The 16794-nt window shown below is 41.6% G+C and overlaps 1 protein-coding gene across 1 annotated transcript in view; it reads right to left on the bottom strand.

Moving 5' to 3' along the window:
- Positions 1-840: 840 nt before the first annotated feature.
- The window catches only part of EGLN3 (egl-9 family hypoxia inducible factor 3), a 28020-nt gene continuing 12066 nt past the window's right edge, over positions 841-16794 (bottom strand). The window contains exons 2-5 of the mRNA XM_053981244.1: positions 8162-8281; positions 6181-6317; positions 5420-5493; positions 841-4355 (exon numbers count right to left, since the gene is read on the bottom strand). Coding sequence (XP_053837219.1) covers positions 4318-4355; positions 5420-5493; positions 6181-6317; positions 8162-8281 — 369 coding nt within the window. The 3' untranslated portion in view covers positions 841-4317. The remainder of the gene's footprint in view (positions 4356-5419; positions 5494-6180; positions 6318-8161; positions 8282-16794) is intronic.

Here is a 16794-nt window from a genome sequence, read left to right as displayed (position 1 = left end):
GGGGAGGAAAGAAACCCCTAAATAGCTGTAAGATAACAATTACTGCAAACATATTTGCTTAGAGAAAGTTTAGTCAGAGTTCAAAGTCCTTGGCAGCTGGATGGCCAATGGCCAGCTTCTTCTCAAGCTGTCCCTAGAAACTTTTACTCTTTGAGGAGCATGCTCAGAAGAGAAACCCCTCTGCTTTCCATAGGTCTTCTCTCTATGCTCTAAGAACTCCTCAGTCTAAAAGAAATGCTTTAATCAATGGTAAATTATTTAGACATCTCTTCCCTCTCTAAGAAACAAACGCCACAAGTCAAATCCAAGCCCTCCATGATAGAAACCATGTTTTATATATGAAAAGGGAAAAAATCTCACTCTTCATAAGATTGTAAAGGAATCAGAAAGTTCACAGCTCTACCAAATGAGTGAAAATGCCCTGGCTTTCATTCAACTGCACTGTTAGTGGGAGTGAGAAGTCATCTCCCACAGCCACAGGAGAAAACTGTGGGATTCAGACTGGAAAAGTAGCTGGGGAAGGATGTGAACACTGTTAAAAATAAAACTTATCAAACAACAATTGAATCGTGAGAATGTTATCTGGTTCAACAGGAGCCTGAAAACAAATGGGCATTTCAAGAAGAGGGTCACTAACAAGGTAAATAACTTCAAAATAGCAGGAAGTGACCAAGGGAATGTGCCAAGCCAAGGGGAACAAAAAAGGTCTCTCCAACAGCAGAAGACAGTTGTGGATACAGATTTCAGTGTCACCCTACATTGCAGCTGCATGGCACTGCACCCACCCCTTGCATCCCTGGCCACAGTAAGACACAAGACTGAAGAGATTTGCACAGGACAGTGTTTAACATGACCCAGTGTTTATTGACTCCTGCAACATTTTTTTTAATAGTAACAGGAACACAAAATGTGATGTGTGGTAAAATACTACTAGGGGTTTCTATATGAATCCAATGCAAAGTGCCAGCATTGTTGACCAGCATACAACCTGACAAGAGAAGATGTAGTCATAACTCACTCTCAGATATCTGCTGGGAGTACATCACAGTCAAAGTAGAACTAGTCATTTGCCTGCAAATAGACACATTTTCTTCTAGATGCAAGTGGTGTTAGAGCCAGCTATTTTGCAACAAGAAATACATATAATACATTCCAACATTTAAAAAAACACACAGGACTAAAACTGTTTAAAAATAGAAGGGGAAAAAAGACACTATTTTGTAGAAGTCATTCTTCATAGAACCAGAAGTAATCTAGAGAAAAAGATTTATTAGAGGCTACTTTGCTCAAAAGGCCAGTGCTCACAGGTTTAAGAATAAAAACAGTCTCTTGATTTTCAGCACTGTCTCCTGGCCTTTTTTCCTCCCTGCACAACAACAACCTCCTGCTGAAAATTGCAGTGGCTCTGCACATTTTTCCCATGCAATTGAAAAGGCAACCATGTTTTTTAGAGTCATCAAAAACTTGCATGACATGACATGTACGTGCAGCATGAAACATCTTCACAGATATGAATAATGAAGGCACATTACCTAAAGATTTAAAAAAAAAAAAAAAAAACCACCAGAATTTTGGAAGATTCAAAGTTAAATACCTTAGCATTCCTTTTCACAACTGGCTGACAAGTGCTGTTTAGCCATTTGATTCAACCAGTTTGCTATGAAGACAAAACACAAGGAAAAAGCCTCTTTAAAATACCCTCCCCATGTGTATGTCACACATGACCAACACCCCCCTAACACCCTACTCCCAGTTAAACTACAGCTTCTTCAAGGAGATCGTCCCACTGGAAATGGAGTAGAGATTGAAACAGAGGACTGAGGGATTGGTTTCAAGCTCTCAAGCCCCCAACCTTTTTTGCACTTGATTACAAGTGTTAATAAAGACAACACTCCCTGCCACAGAATAATTGCTCTGTCTTCTATATATGCAATATAGATGAGGAAGATATTCACAAAAAAGAAAATATGTATTTATTTACAATAAATGCAACTATACTGCTCCATGCTCCATTCACCACACGTGTTGCTGACCACTGCAGAAACCTGGTGGTAGCAACAGTGATAACTGAAGTACCTTCCTTTTCCAGCCCTTACACAAAGCTTTTCCCCTTCCACCACATTGGTTTTCCACTGTTCCAGGCTCCAGTAAGATGTGTACTAACAATGCTTTCTAGTTCATTTTTAAGGTTACAGTTTCAAGAGGCAAAGCAATATTTGCTCTGCTCTGATTTATCTGATTTTTCTCCTTTTAAAATCATGCCGGAGTTTCAAATTTATGTGCCATTATCAACTTTGCATACTAATACAACAAGTTTTATTCTATCATCTTCTCTAAATAGTAATGCCATCTTTTCCAACACCTCTTTCATTTCAAAGGGTTACCTCTCATTCTCAAGGAAGAGCCCAAACTCTTTCGCCTCCCACATGAACATTTCAGAATGAGAATTTCAAGTTACCACTTCAAGTCTCTGGTGTTACTTAGAAGCAACCATAGTAGAATAATGTTTTTTCTAACATTAAAAGACATTTATCATATTCTTTGTCTTTTTCTAGTCTTGAATTGTAAGAATATTAGTCACACATGTTCCCTCATATTCCTCTCTTAGGGTGCACAGTGGTCAGGCCTATAAGACCATAGCTGGATCTCTGGGAGATTCCAAAGAGAATAAGGGGTTACATTCAGCATTCATGGGCAGGCTGAAGTATGCTCAGCTTTTCTTTAAGAACAAAACTGCTTTAAAAATACTCCATTTTCTATTATCATTTTTTATGTCATGAAAGTTACTTCTTTTCTGTCCTATGCAGCTATTACCTTGCTGTCACTGACATTTAATAGTTGCCAATGCACACTACTTTTCCATTCCCTAGCTCAAGTGCGGCCCCATCACAGCAGGACAACCCAGCAGAGCGTGGGGAAGCGGAGCAGGGCCAGCGGTTCAGACACACCACCTTCACCACCATAGGCAGGTGGCACTGCCACTGAAGGGGGCATCTATTTGGAACATTTAATAGGGTCTGACACACACTGACAGCATGAGATAAAAATGAATGCAAGTGAGTGTATTAAGTTGAGAACAATTAGTGTGATAAATACATCCACTGCCAGATCCCAGCTTCATTAAGAGCCATTCTGAACTGCATAGTAAGTGCTGGTTGTAGAAGTTTAGACATATTAGGAATAGGTCACCAGTTACTCATTGAGTCTAATAAGTTAAAAAAAAATAGAGAAAAAAAGTGTGTGCTTTGCCATTGAATAACTCTGATCTCACAGCTTGGGCACAGCAGTAGTAGTTACCTGGCATCACAGATCAATTGAATCGGAATTGCAGTTTCACTCAAATTACATACACATGCAAAATTAAACAAGTGTGTTCACTAAGAATATGCAGCATAAAAATCAAGTCTAAGTTACCCATTATTTATCATATATTTGTCAGACTGCCAGACATATCTTTCTCTTTCAGATTCATATCTATGTCTCACAGAACACAGCTGATGGAGAAGTCACAAAGCAAACACTTCTCTACATATCACTGGCCTTAAGGGCCCATGCATTGTGTACCCATAAGCCTTCCAAGTTTACCAGACTTTTGGGAGAAAACAGCTGCTTTACCAAACTGTGAAAATAGAAAACATACAACCCAACCTGCTCAAAACAGAAAAAAAAAAATGGTTTTATGAAGTTGTGAACAGATACATAACAACTTTCCCCTCGGTCCTGGGACATAAAGGGCAGTACAGCTGCAGAGCTGGAATGTGCCTCTAGAAGAGCAAACAAAATCCAGAAAATGTGATGACTGTGTAGACAAACATCTGGGAAGTCATGTTTCTGAAGAGCTGAACCAATGTTCTGCGCAGCAAAATGATGAACAGTACATCAACAGGTCCATTTGGGATAGACCGTAAAATGCTCTACAAATATCCGATTTCATTTCCCATTGAACTAGAACTTTTTCTCCCCATAAAGTGCAAATAAGACTCAGTTTTTTACCACTAGTTCCAATGACCATTATCTTACTTACAAGAGTGATCAAAAGCCAATTGGCCGAGTCACTACCACTAGGCTTGAGTATCACATACTCTTTTTTTTTTTTAACCCTGGTTATTTTTTCCAGCAAAAGGCAAAGAGCAAACAAGTCTTTCTTCTACCAGATGCAGCATGACAGGAGGCTGCCTTAAGTACCATCAGCATAAGATGTATGTGCTAGACACAACCAGTGCAATCTTGTGCATAAAAATGTTTTGCCCTTATTTGCTGGAAATGGAAGTCATCTTTGGGATCTTATTTCCTCACAAAGAGTTCATCAACAGATGATTAGTCTTCACTAAGAGGTGCTTCTCTCTTCCTCGCATCTACATCAAAAAGAAAAAAAAAAAAAAAACCCAAAAAGTGGTTAAACCAGGAGGTTCTGACTGTATTCATCTGAAAACTCAGAAACAAAAAAGTTGGTTTGTTTTCAATGGACAACACTTTCCATTTCAGAATCATGACATGAATCTACTATGTGAACTGAACTGCTTTATGATACCAGAGCATGTTAACAAGGACAGTCACACATTTTTCATGTTCAAATTGAAGATGACTCATGCAATATTTAAGTAGCCCAATAAACTGAGACTCCAGATCAGTGATACTTTTCCCCACTGCCTCTTGGCCCCTTTTTCATGATCCTCTTTAAGGGTGAAACCAGTATTTGCTTTGCATACAAGCTACAGAGATGACAACAGTCTGTTCAATTTGACTAATTAAAATGTTGCCCCACTGCACACATTTTTAAAAAGAAAAGTGCTCTCCACACTGTATTTTCAGGAGGAAGCCCCTGAAAACCACATCTTAAATTGCTCTGAACAGCAACCCTTGGATCATGATCCCAGGGTGTTGGAACACATCTGGACAACTCAGTCCGTGACTCACATGCCATTACTACAGCAGCAGGCAATGTGGCTGCCATTAGAAAGCTGGGTCACCTCTTTGTGGGCTTCTGCCTTTCACTAATACAGAAGACAGATACTATTCATTCAGAACATTTAGAGAACACAATTATTAAACTGTCTGTGAAAGTCCAAACAGGGTACTAAACAGGGTTTGGAGGAGGCAAAATATACCTCCCAAATAACAAAGAGCTGATGCCCTGTGATTGGAGTAGCCACCCGAGGTAGGAAAAAAATCTAAGTCATTTGGGACTCAAATAAGAAACTGTCTCTCCCACTCTCCCCATTTTGTTCATCAGGGATTCTTCTGTCACAACTTCTCCACTTTGCATAAAATAACTGACTAGCAATAAGAGGAGAAAAAGCTTTCTAAAAATGTGTTACATATGCTTGTAGCTACAGAACCACTCCTGGTCTGTCTGTGACTTTGGAAACATCAAAATGCATTAAATTCTTTCTGGTGAACATTTATAAAAAAATCATACCGGTTAAGTTCCTGAACTTCTTTTTGGCTTCTGCTCTTTCTTCAGCATCAAAATACCACACAGTCATAGCATATCTATAAAAGAAAAACTTTGCATGTCTTTCCACCTTTGATATTAAAATAGGACACTGGAGTTTTATGCTCATGGAGAAAACAAAAACAAAACTGGATTAGTAGATTAAAAAAGTAGAATGAAAATGACACATCTTTATAGGCAAACACAAACAGCATTTTAGTGTGTATTTTAACAAATCAGATAGAAATATAGGTGAGAATTTCTGCTGGAGGCACAAAAGAGAGCACAGCCCCTGGTAACAGAGGGCAAAAGTAGCTTCCAGACCTTTGCATGTTTTTCTGTTCTGGGACGCCTGTAGGCAGCTTGGGGGCTGCCCTGCATCACATCAGCTTTTCAAAGCCTGCTGACAGATGGTAGCCCCAACAATCCCTATAGTGCTACAAGGGCAAAAGACTAACCCAGCACCTCCCAGCTAAATAGCTATGCCCAGCTTGGAAGATTTCTCCTGTCAATGGTTAAGGGGCTTTTTTTCTAGCATATAAGGAAATGTATCATTCGAGCTTGCTCCTCCTTACTTAATGAGAGAATTCCCAATGACTCAAAACCAGGAAATTCACTCAACATCTGTCTATTTTTTTATGCACATGTATTTAAACATGATGGCCATAATTTTGGATAAAAATATTGGTAGGAGAGATGCTCTGGGTTTTTTCCTAGCCAAAACCAATATTAAATATGCTACTTACCTGGTTGCATAAGAAGGCTGGACTTCATGTGGGTTCCTTCGATCTGACCAAAAAAAAAGTAATCGGTCAAAAATTGGCTCAACATCTGCTACATAGGACTTTCCTTCTGGGAATATTCGAAGAATTCCACCATGCAGCTGAAAGAAAAGGAAAGATTGAGTTTTTGCACATATAAACATCCACACATGAGAAATAACTTACTTCTCTCTCCTCCACACCTAACAAATGGGGAATAAATATCTAATGATAAACACAACAGCTACATGACAACACTGGAAAACCTTACTGTGTCTTTTGGCCACTTTGATTTTGCCAGTTTGTAATTTTTCAGCTTAAGCTTCTGTCTAAAGCAAATGAACCAAGATAAAGGTAACACCAGCCCTGCAACAAACACTGGGAAACTTCTAAGCTTACAGTCACATTTCTAGAACCAGTGAATACCACAGAGCTGCTCTACGTGACCAGTCTGAGATCAGGCTCTCTCCCCAACAATTGTTAGATACTGCTTCCAGTATTTCAGAAGCCATGCTTGATCATTTAGGAGTTAACTTCTACACCTCTGTTGAAGTCTGTTTTGTTTTATTGTTAGATTTGTAAAACTTCTCAAACATTACAGATTCCAGCCACCATTTTCCCTACTCATAACACAGCCTGGTTTCTCTACCATATAATTTCTGCCTTTCCATGTGCCATGATTTTCAGGAAAAAGGTCTGGTGATCTGCACACACTCTAGAAACTTCAAAAGCTGAAGATGAATCCTGCCTCCTCCTGCTGCTGTTAGAGGGCTCTTTGGAGACTTTAATGCTGCATCTGAGAGTGCAGTGCAGCACTGACCTGATGTGGTAGCTCCATGCCACATGCAGACCTCAGTGAGAAACTATTAAGCCAGGTTTAAAGCCACATGGTTGCTTTCAAAGCCCAGTATGATTATACTCTTATATTGCCTGTCCTCCAGCATACGCTTACATAAAATCACCATCACATCTATATAATAAACTCCATCAGTGTCCTGCATTTCAGTTAGCTTTTCTTAGTGCTCACTTGGGTGCCTCCTCACTATTTGGATAAGGGTGCAACGCACAAAATAAACTGGATATTTGCATTTCCTCCCACATGTCCTCATTCATTTTATTACATTGAGATGTTTCACTGTCATACTCCCTGTAACAAGATATGCTTTTCTGCAAAACTGCATTTTTCAATGGCATTGCCTCTGTCTGAACTCACTTATTGGGGTTCATAGTATTTACCTGTTCTTAAAGAACATATTGGCCTAAAAAGAGGAGAGAAGCAAACAACATTGGACAATTTTCAAGCGATAACCCCCATGAACAGTTTGTGGTGTATTACGACAACAGACTTGCAAAGAGACATCCTGCAATTTTACAAACTCTTCTTTTGTTTCTAATTTAAAGGCATGGCACATTCAAGGCTGACTTAACTGCCTTATAGTAATATAGGCAGAAACAAGAGTTCCATCCAGTCAAGAGACCCACTGGTGGAATCAAACCATGTTTGCTCCTCTTCCTAAGCCCCACTGCTTCATAAATAAGAAAAGGGAACTGCCTAGAATATCTTCTATGGGTTAATCTGAAGTATCAACAATGATAAAGTCACAAAATTGGGTCGTCATTTTACGCTACTCCCACAATCCATTTGTTTTGTAGTGAATTGATTTTCTTTTTCTGCTGTTTCCTCTAAGCAAAGTGTTAAGAGCATACAGCTCAGTGCTTATAGCTTTATCCTACAGCAACAAAACAGTATGTGTGTAGAATGGGAGAGAGGACGATAAGGAAACAGTTCACATTCTTACATCCAAAGCGTTGCCAAAAACAGACAAAAAAAAAAAAAGAAGAGATGAAGAATGGACCAGCAACTCAGAAGTTCATCAGAGTTCACAGAAACAACAGACAGTTCCAAAACTCTGTTTCTGAAGTAGTTTTTCCTTCCTGTTCTGCCTCAACCCCATGGCTTACTCACCTTGGAGTCCCAGTTCTTATTCAGGTAATAAATACAGGTGATGCAGCGCCCGTCACCATTTGGATTGTCCACATGACGAACATACCCAGTTCCATTTCCAGGATAGCAAGCAACCATAGCCTGAAATATGCAGATTGTAAAATAATTAATTCTACAAGATGCCTACATTCAGTTTTAATTTGCTAAGCATCCTTCCACCACCACTATTTTTCAGATGATCAATCCAAAATCTAGAGCAGACATCACCTGAAGGTATCTTTGCACAAACGTCTTTCACAGGACAGCTCAGCCAGTGTGAAATTCAAAACTGGAAAATAAATACCCCTCATAATTCACAATAAATACACTAAAATAAAAGGGAGAAAATGAAACCAGAGCACTAATATGCATGGTACAAGCTTGTTACAAGCAACGTGACTTTGAGGCAGTTTCAGCTGAAATTTTCTTCGGTTTCTACAGATAAGCAGTCATTGCAAAACAGATTTTCCAGTCATAATGAAAGTAGAAAGCAATCCCAGGATGTCATGCTTTACTACCACCATCATCCTCTATTCATATCTTCCAGTCACTGTCATATTCACTCCTGTGTGCAACTCAAAGTGAGTGGTCCCCAGGAGGTGTTGGTAAAACTCCATAGAGCAAAGTCTGCAAAAAGCTGCAACTCCTTTGCGCTGTGTTTGCACAGGACAGTGCATGTTTGCTTTCATGGACTGAGCCACAGAACTAACCAAAGAGCTTTCAGAGCATTTCTCTCTTTGATCATCCTCAGACTTGCTGATACAATCACTTAACTCATGGTTTAAATTTCACCTTGAATGATGAGATAAGCCTAACATGAATTACTCCAAACCACATGGCAATCAACAGGTCTTAAAAGGTTTTTACAGCAAAAACATATTAAACTTAGTTGATTTAATTAGCAGCCTAAGCAGAATGCGGGCAAGAGCAGGTGAGACTGCTGGTAGGGTACTAGATCTTTGTCTCAGTCTCTCTTCACTACTGGGGCTACTTGGCAGTGATACCAATCACCCCTAAAGCTGTTGCAATAGAAGTCTTGTTCCCAGTCCCCTGACATCTCCAGATTGCTTGCCAGTATTAGCAGCAAGAGTGATGGGAAATGATGGACTAAATTCAGCTGGAAAACTGCAGATAGTGTTCAGATGTGGTTTCTGCAGAGATGAGGAGAGAGCAATTATCACTCCTCAATCTGTGTGCTGTGCTCCCATAAATAAGTTGTGCAGGAAGCACACCATAGGCTCAAGTTCAGCTCACTGTCCACCAGGATGAGCTGAGAGTTCCCAGGTTCCCCTGGGGAGCAGATCTCCTGGCAGCCCCCAACCTGTACTTCTGCAAGGGGCCCTTCCTTCCCAGGTGCAGGAGTCAAATTCACCCATGTTTAATTTCATAAGGTTCTGTTGGCCTGTTTCCCCAGTCTATCTGGTTTCCTTTTAGTGGCAGCCTTGCCCTCAAGGGCATCAACTGGTCCCTCTCACTTTGGTGTCTTCTGCACAGTTGAAGAGTACACTCTGCCATCTGTTTCAGGTTGCTGATAAATAAAGTTGTTTAACATAACAGGTTCCATGATAGATCCCTGTGGTGCCCCATTTGGTAGCAGCCTCCAGGTATAAGAGGTCTGATGGACCATGACCCTCCAAGTCCAACCAGTTTTTTACCCATCCACTTTTCCATGTTTTCAGACAATAAAACCTAACTTCACATGTAACAGTATTTTACATGCCTGTGCCACAGAATTATTTAATTGTGCACCATTTGCATGATCTGCTCCAATGATTTGATATGCGCAGTTCATAATGTAATTGATAGTTGGAGATTGACAGTATAGGCCTTACTAAGAAATTTTTATTTAGGAACCCCAGAATTCTTGTTTTCTTCTTCCAAGCACATGCGAAAGGCACACTGTTCTCAAGGGACATGACCAAGTACAGTTTAATCAACAAGGAAATTTTACTGTGCCAACAAACAGTAGCACAGAAGCTACTGCCAGCCAGCGCAGTGGATCCCTTGAACCCTCTGCTACCAAGAACAAAACCTATCCATAGGAGTCAGCAACGAATGCATTAACTTTCCTTACCACAACAAGCACCAGAACAGTACCTGCAGGCAGCAGTAAGTCACCAGGGCCCGCTCTCCACACCTCAGGCCAAAGATGCCTAGAGACTAGTGGCCTGTATGGTCAGCACATTATGCTAAATAAAAGCAAATACTTTTAATTCCAGGTAATAAGCCCTCTTCCATCACACCTGGCAGTTAGGTAGATGCCTTGCTGTAGATCCTATATGCTATGTTGTCATTCTGCTGTTACAAATGGCTCCAGAGCTGCACTGCATTTCACTATCAGCCTGAAAACGGCAGTAAGGGCCAGACTAGAGCATAGTGCTCGAAACATGTTAAGGGCATAAGTCTGGTGGAAACCACAAGTCAGCTGTATCTGCAATGTAATAATGGTCTGAGGAAGCTGGGCCCTCATTGGTGAGGATAACCCAGTTTGTGCATCCCCCCATCCCAGTTACTAGCACAGCATCTCATGCAGGTGCACCTTCACCCATCCCACATGCAGTGAGCTGCATCAGGTCTAACAATTAAAATAGTAACCTTCTGTAAAACGGATCTTCAAACACTGGGAAACATGACCCTGGTGCCCCTGAAGCCACTCCATCACTCCCCTCCTCAATTGAGCAGGGAAAGAAAGCATAATGAAAGGATCATGGGTTGATAAGGATAGGGAGAGATCACCCACCAGTAACTGTTGCAGGTAGAACAGACTAGACCTGGGGAAACTAATTTAATGTATTGCCAATCAAATCAGAGTAAGATAGTGAGAAATAAAACCAAACCTTAAGACACCTTCCCCCTACCCCTCCCTTCCTCCCAAGTTCAACTTCACTCCCAAGTTCTCTACTTGGCCAGCATGGGTCCATCTTGTAGCCGGCTGGCATTGGCTCTTTCAGACACGGGAGAAGCTTCTGGCAGCTTCTCACAAAAAAACCCTGATAGCCTCTCAGCTACCAAAACCTTGCCCTGCAAACCCAACACATCCTGAGAGCTAAGAGTACCAAGGAGAGGGGGTGATTCCGACCGTCGGGCAGGGAGGAAGGCTGTGCTGGAGCTGGGTGTGGCACAGCCGCTGCCAAGGGCACGGGCACCGACAGCGCCAGCTCGGCCCAGCTCGGCACGGCCCTGCTCACCACACCAGGGGGATGATGCAGGACAGGAATACAGCCTCGCTGACCGACAGTACCTTGTTTTTAAGTCGATGTACAACACAAAATTATGGTGATCTTAAGTCTCTCTTTGGAGAGTAGTCATTATTCCAAGATTACTGAACTGCCTAAAAATCAATCCAATATTACTACTATTTTTAATGTCACAAACAACAAGCTACTGTACAGCAGACTGAGGGGCAGATCCTGAAAGGGATTTAAGTGCTTTATTTACTATGGAAATCTAGGCAGAAGGCCAGAGTTTCCCCTGGCCTCCCCCACATAATATGTTCTCTTAGAACGTGTGCTTTGTCTCCAACATTGATGCATAATTTATTTATTTACAGTGTGCAACTTTTGCAACTCCAACACTCCATCCCTGGAGATTAAGTGGAACAATTCCCACATAATCCTAAAGCATGGGCCACACTATAGCTTAACTTTCAGAAAAGCAAAGAGAAAAAAGTTTTCTAGTAGCAGCAGCAAAAGAAGAAAAGCAGAAGTGAAAGATCCTGGCACAGCGAATATTTGAATGAAACCTTAAACAATGAAGGGAAATCATTCTGGTCCTCCTAGAGACTGTTGAAACGATATCAAGCTTTATCAGAGCAATGGCTGGAGCTGCTCCAGAGCAGATCAAGCTGGCCTCAGCAGGGATTCCAGCTGTTAGCAGTACTTTTGGATTCATTTAAAGCAAACAAGAAACAGGAGATGAGATGCGTGACCCAGACTTAATTTAGGTAATTTGTGAACACTGGTATCTGCCAGTTTAGTGCACAGTCCAGCTACAAAAGCCAGAGGCTCGATAACAATAATCAAACCATTTACCAGGTGTGCACATGAAGTGTTAGTAAAAAATGCTTCCTACACTTTTGGCTATTGTGTCCAGAAGAGCACACTCCATTTTTGGAAGCAACTCCTCTCTTCATCAACAATCTCCAAACCTAAACTAATCAAACTTACTATAGTATGCAGTAATTAGCAGGAATGTACCTAATCTTTTATTTTTCAATACAATCTATTACAATGGCTGTTGGTTGGCTTAACTTCCCAGTGTAAACACTCAGAAAATTTTTGCAACACTCCCCTTTTCTAAGTTAAAAAAGAAGAGTTTGTCTTACACAACAGCTGGATAGTTAAAAACTGATATCCAGATGCATGCTTTTGGAGTCACACTTACACACCACCATATGAAGACCAATGCTCTGGTAGTCTAGTCAACAGTCAAAAATTAAACCCTACAAAATTTGGAAAATGGAAAGTAAATCATCAAGACTAAAGCTTCTGCCCTGTTATTTTCAGGGATGTTAGCTTGCCCAAGAGGGTGCAAATCAACCACAAGTTAAACAAGCAGCAATTACCAGCTTTAGTAAGGACCCAGGAATCGTTAGTAAATTCCATGTTGCACAGAAGCTTGCAAAAATAAGCTATCATTCAGTCTAAGTATTACACTCAAGTCAGCCAGAGAAATCTGCAAGTCAAACTGCAAGACACTAGCAAAGTTTGAAGGCAGATAAAAAACAACTGTTGCATTGAGAGGATCTTTCCCTGCCTCCCAGTGCTTCTAGCAAGCAGAAAAACAAGTTCTCTTAGCTGATGGCCAAGATCATGCTGTGAGACATGATTAACAAAATAAGCAATGCTAGAGCAGCCTGATACTTGGAACAGAACATTTCAGAAAATATCTCAGATGGAAGATGTTTATAAGTAGAAATGAACACTGCTTAATAGGAAGCAGTGGTGACACCAGGTCAGAAGGTCCCAAATTTTAGCCCAAGATGTGGTTCTTAGTTCTGAACTTGAGGACAAACAAAAATCACTTTTGACCAGTCCTCCAGGGTATTAGGACTACCAGGATTCACTTGATTGTCTTGGTTTTGAATGTATATTGCACTCAACCTGATTCTAGTTCATAGATGTGCACAGTCTTTACATCCAGAAAGGGAAAAGCACCCAGCATGCTCTACATTAAAAGAACATGAGTAGTCTGACATTTCATGATCAAAGGCAAGAGATTCTCAGTTGAGGCTTGACTGACACACAAACACCATGGGGTGTTTCTTAGGTAATTTCTTATTGCACCCAATTGCACCCAGGTGTTTTCTGCCGCATAGCTTATAATGGTTAAGTATAAAATATTCATGAACATTATTAAATATTAGTTTGTTTAATTTATGAAAGTTAAAATATTCAACTGCAATACTGAAGCATGAACTGGGAACATTGGTCTAACCTAACACTCTATAGAGATGGGAAGGAACAGAGGGAAAAAATTATGCTGAAACACCAACAAAACAAAGACATTAGCGTAGTGCCTGTTGGAAAGGGAATCACCAGTTCCAAGAGGGAGTAAAATTCTGCTTACTTCAGTCAAGCAACACATGAAATGGGCTTCAGTGGCAGTATTGCATGAGAAACTGGTCCCTCATTTCCTCAGCATAACTTGGTTATCAGTCTTCAATCAATCTATTACTTGTAACTGTATAAAAAAGTCCTGTTTCCATGGATAGCACTTCCACCAGGTGGTTTGGTACTTGCTTCTCCTTGCTTACATGCAAGGTTGATAATCAGATTTAGATCTTCCAGGAGCTGAAACCTCATCTCTCCTTTCTTATTTAGTCTTTTGCATGCACCACAGCTTGCTTGTTGCTTGCAGATACATAAAGGCACTTTTTAAAGAATTTTTTGAGGAACAACCTGAGGGTGGGAATTGTGGGAAAGACTATTCTCTCATCTGCAGGAAGAAAATGCTAAGACACTGGTTTATTTTTGCTTACCAACCAACAGTCTTTTATTACCTGATAATATTCTCATTACTGCAAGATCGAAAACTGTTCCTGCTTGTTACATTTCTTCTTAAGAAATAAGGGTAGAAAAAAGAGCTACCCATGAAAGCTCTGTTCATGGATTACCTCCATGCCACACAGCTATTGATGACTGGCATGTTATCTAGTTGTAGCTCAAGGAGCCTCTAATAAGCTTTCAAATCTTATGGAAGGTGTCTGTAAGGAAGCCAGATCACAGATTGATGCTGCTTTAAAAATGAGCTCCCTGTTAAATGAATCTGTGATGGGGCTTAAGAAGCTCTCCTAATAATTGGCAACAAAATTTAGTTTTTCATAACCTATTAATATGAAGGACTGTTTCAGCCTGTGACTACTTTTTTTTCTTTTCTTTAACAGAACACATGCTTAGAAATAAATCTGGATGCCCTTCAAGTTCAAGCTGGCTGCCAGAGCAGTGCCACTGTGAAATGGGAAGGCAGGAAACAGCCGTGCCTCATGTGGGCAGCAGCCATCTGCAACCGTCAAGAGAACAGGGAGCATTTGTGGACCAGCCTTTGGAGACAGCAGTGAGCTCTGCTGAGCTGTTCCCATTGCTGGATATGTCCTGGGATCCTACAGGATCCAAAAGTCAAGGGACAATTCAGAAACTCTGAAAGGATCTGAGCATGGAAGAAGTTCTCCAGGTTTCCAAGGACAAAAGAGTTCCAAGCATTCATCTACCACTGTATACTGTCTACATTGCTCTCATTTTTAAAAAAGCCAAGGAAACCAGCACTGCTTTCAGACCACCACCCAAATTCTCTGTATTCAGCCTCTGGGCACAGCACAGAGAAAACAGAACACTGAAAGTTAAGGAAACAAATCTGAAACTGCCATAGGATCAGAACTGTCCTTGCAGTGAGCATCTTTGCCTGTTGTAGTAATTAAAAGAATTAATTATTTCTTTGTATGCTTAATTAATCTACATATGCCCGTGCGCATGTCAATTAACACTTTTCTCCAGTAATTCAAGTCCTTCTCTCGTCTTCTGCAAGTGCAGAATCAGGCCAGATTTTTATTTTACAACCTCCTCTGACCTAAAACTACACTTTGGTCTGTGTTGTTACTGGGTCGTCGTGCCTTGCACGCACACAGCGGCAGCACCGCTCCAGAAGCGATTAGCGTGCTGCGAAGAGCAGGCATACCATGATGGCAGGACCTGAAATTTAAAAGGCTATTGCCAGTGAATTAGTTCAGTCAAGGATATTCAGATTAAGTCTCCAATTAGCAGCTGTAAACATGCGCAGTGCATCGATGTATCAATAAAGGCTGTTCAGTTTAGAGAGACGCCCGCCCCTGCGCCTCGGAGCCCTGGCTCGGGGCCAGCGGGATGATGGCTTAACGACAGTGCTACGTGCGGAGCGTGAGGCGATCGGCGATCAAATGCAAACTTTACTCCAGAGTGCACTTCAGACAGAGGCTGCGGAGGGAAGAGGGGAAACCCACACAGGCAGCGAGCACACAGCCGCTCAAGGCACTTCTCGGCTCTCGTTCTTACTGAGCTGTTCCTCCCTCCTGTGTTGCAAACACAGGCACAGAGGCTTATCTCCCACACTTAAAAAAAAATGCTGTCTAATTACATTTAGGATTATTTTTGCCTTTTGCTGAACCACTCTTTCATCACCCAGAAAACTCTTTCAGCCCTCTCCTCTCCCCAAAGAGCCAAACCTGGCCAAGCTGCACTAATGAGAAAGCATCCCAAGCAATTGATGCAGATGGAGAAAGCATCCCCTGTAATGAGCCCTGGGGGACATCGTGACAAGCACCACCCCCGCAGAAAGGCAAATTCATAAATAAGTGCAAGCTCATTAAGGAAATCTGTAAGGACTGTCCCTGTATGTTCCGTTTCTCAGCAGGGAATAAAAGCCCGGTAACCAGCACAGACATCCTTTGAGGAGCATTTCTCATCTGTGGGGTAGAAAGATAATCTCACAGTTCCTGAAATATTCCAGCCTTTCATTCTTCATCAGCAATTCAGACCTTTTCAGTTCTGCTACTAGTCACCCAAAGGATTACACCACTTTTTTTTTTCGTTTGCAACATTTAAATAACTGCATATTTTGATGCTCTTGTGGTTGCACTAATAAAGGTCAGGAAAGACAGCCACAATATAGGCAAACTTTTGCTGCTGTTGGAGCTGCCTGAGCTGCCAACATCCTTTTCTTATTATTACCCATTTATTCTTAGCCTGTGGGCTCAGGGCAAGTGAGCAACAGAGCCCACAAGACTTTTATCGGCTCACATTTGGTATGCAGCACTTCAAACACTTCCCGCGAGCTCATCAGGGGCAGCCCCGGACATCCTGGCAGGCAGAGGTGATGAGCCACCACCTTGAAGCACGCGTGCCAAGGGGACAGGAGGCCCCAGCTGCCAAGAACAGTCCTTCCTTGAGGCCACCACGCAGGACGCCTCTTGTGACCCCGCCTGATCCCGCCACACCAGAGGCAGCGCCACACTGGGGGAGATGTTTTCCTTTGCCCCCTCTGGCTCAGTGGAAAACACTCTTCACTGCCAGAGAGGAATGCAGGGCTCAGAGAAGCACCACCACACTTGGCAGGTACCCCAAATATGCCTCAAGGGTCCTCCC

This window comes from Vidua macroura, chromosome 6 (genome assembly GCF_024509145.1).
Source record: "Vidua macroura isolate BioBank_ID:100142 chromosome 6, ASM2450914v1, whole genome shotgun sequence".
Lineage (NCBI taxonomy): Eukaryota > Metazoa > Chordata > Aves > Passeriformes > Viduidae > Vidua > Vidua macroura.
Note: the sequence above shows the minus strand (reverse complement) of the source record. Positions and strands in the feature narration are given on the sequence as shown.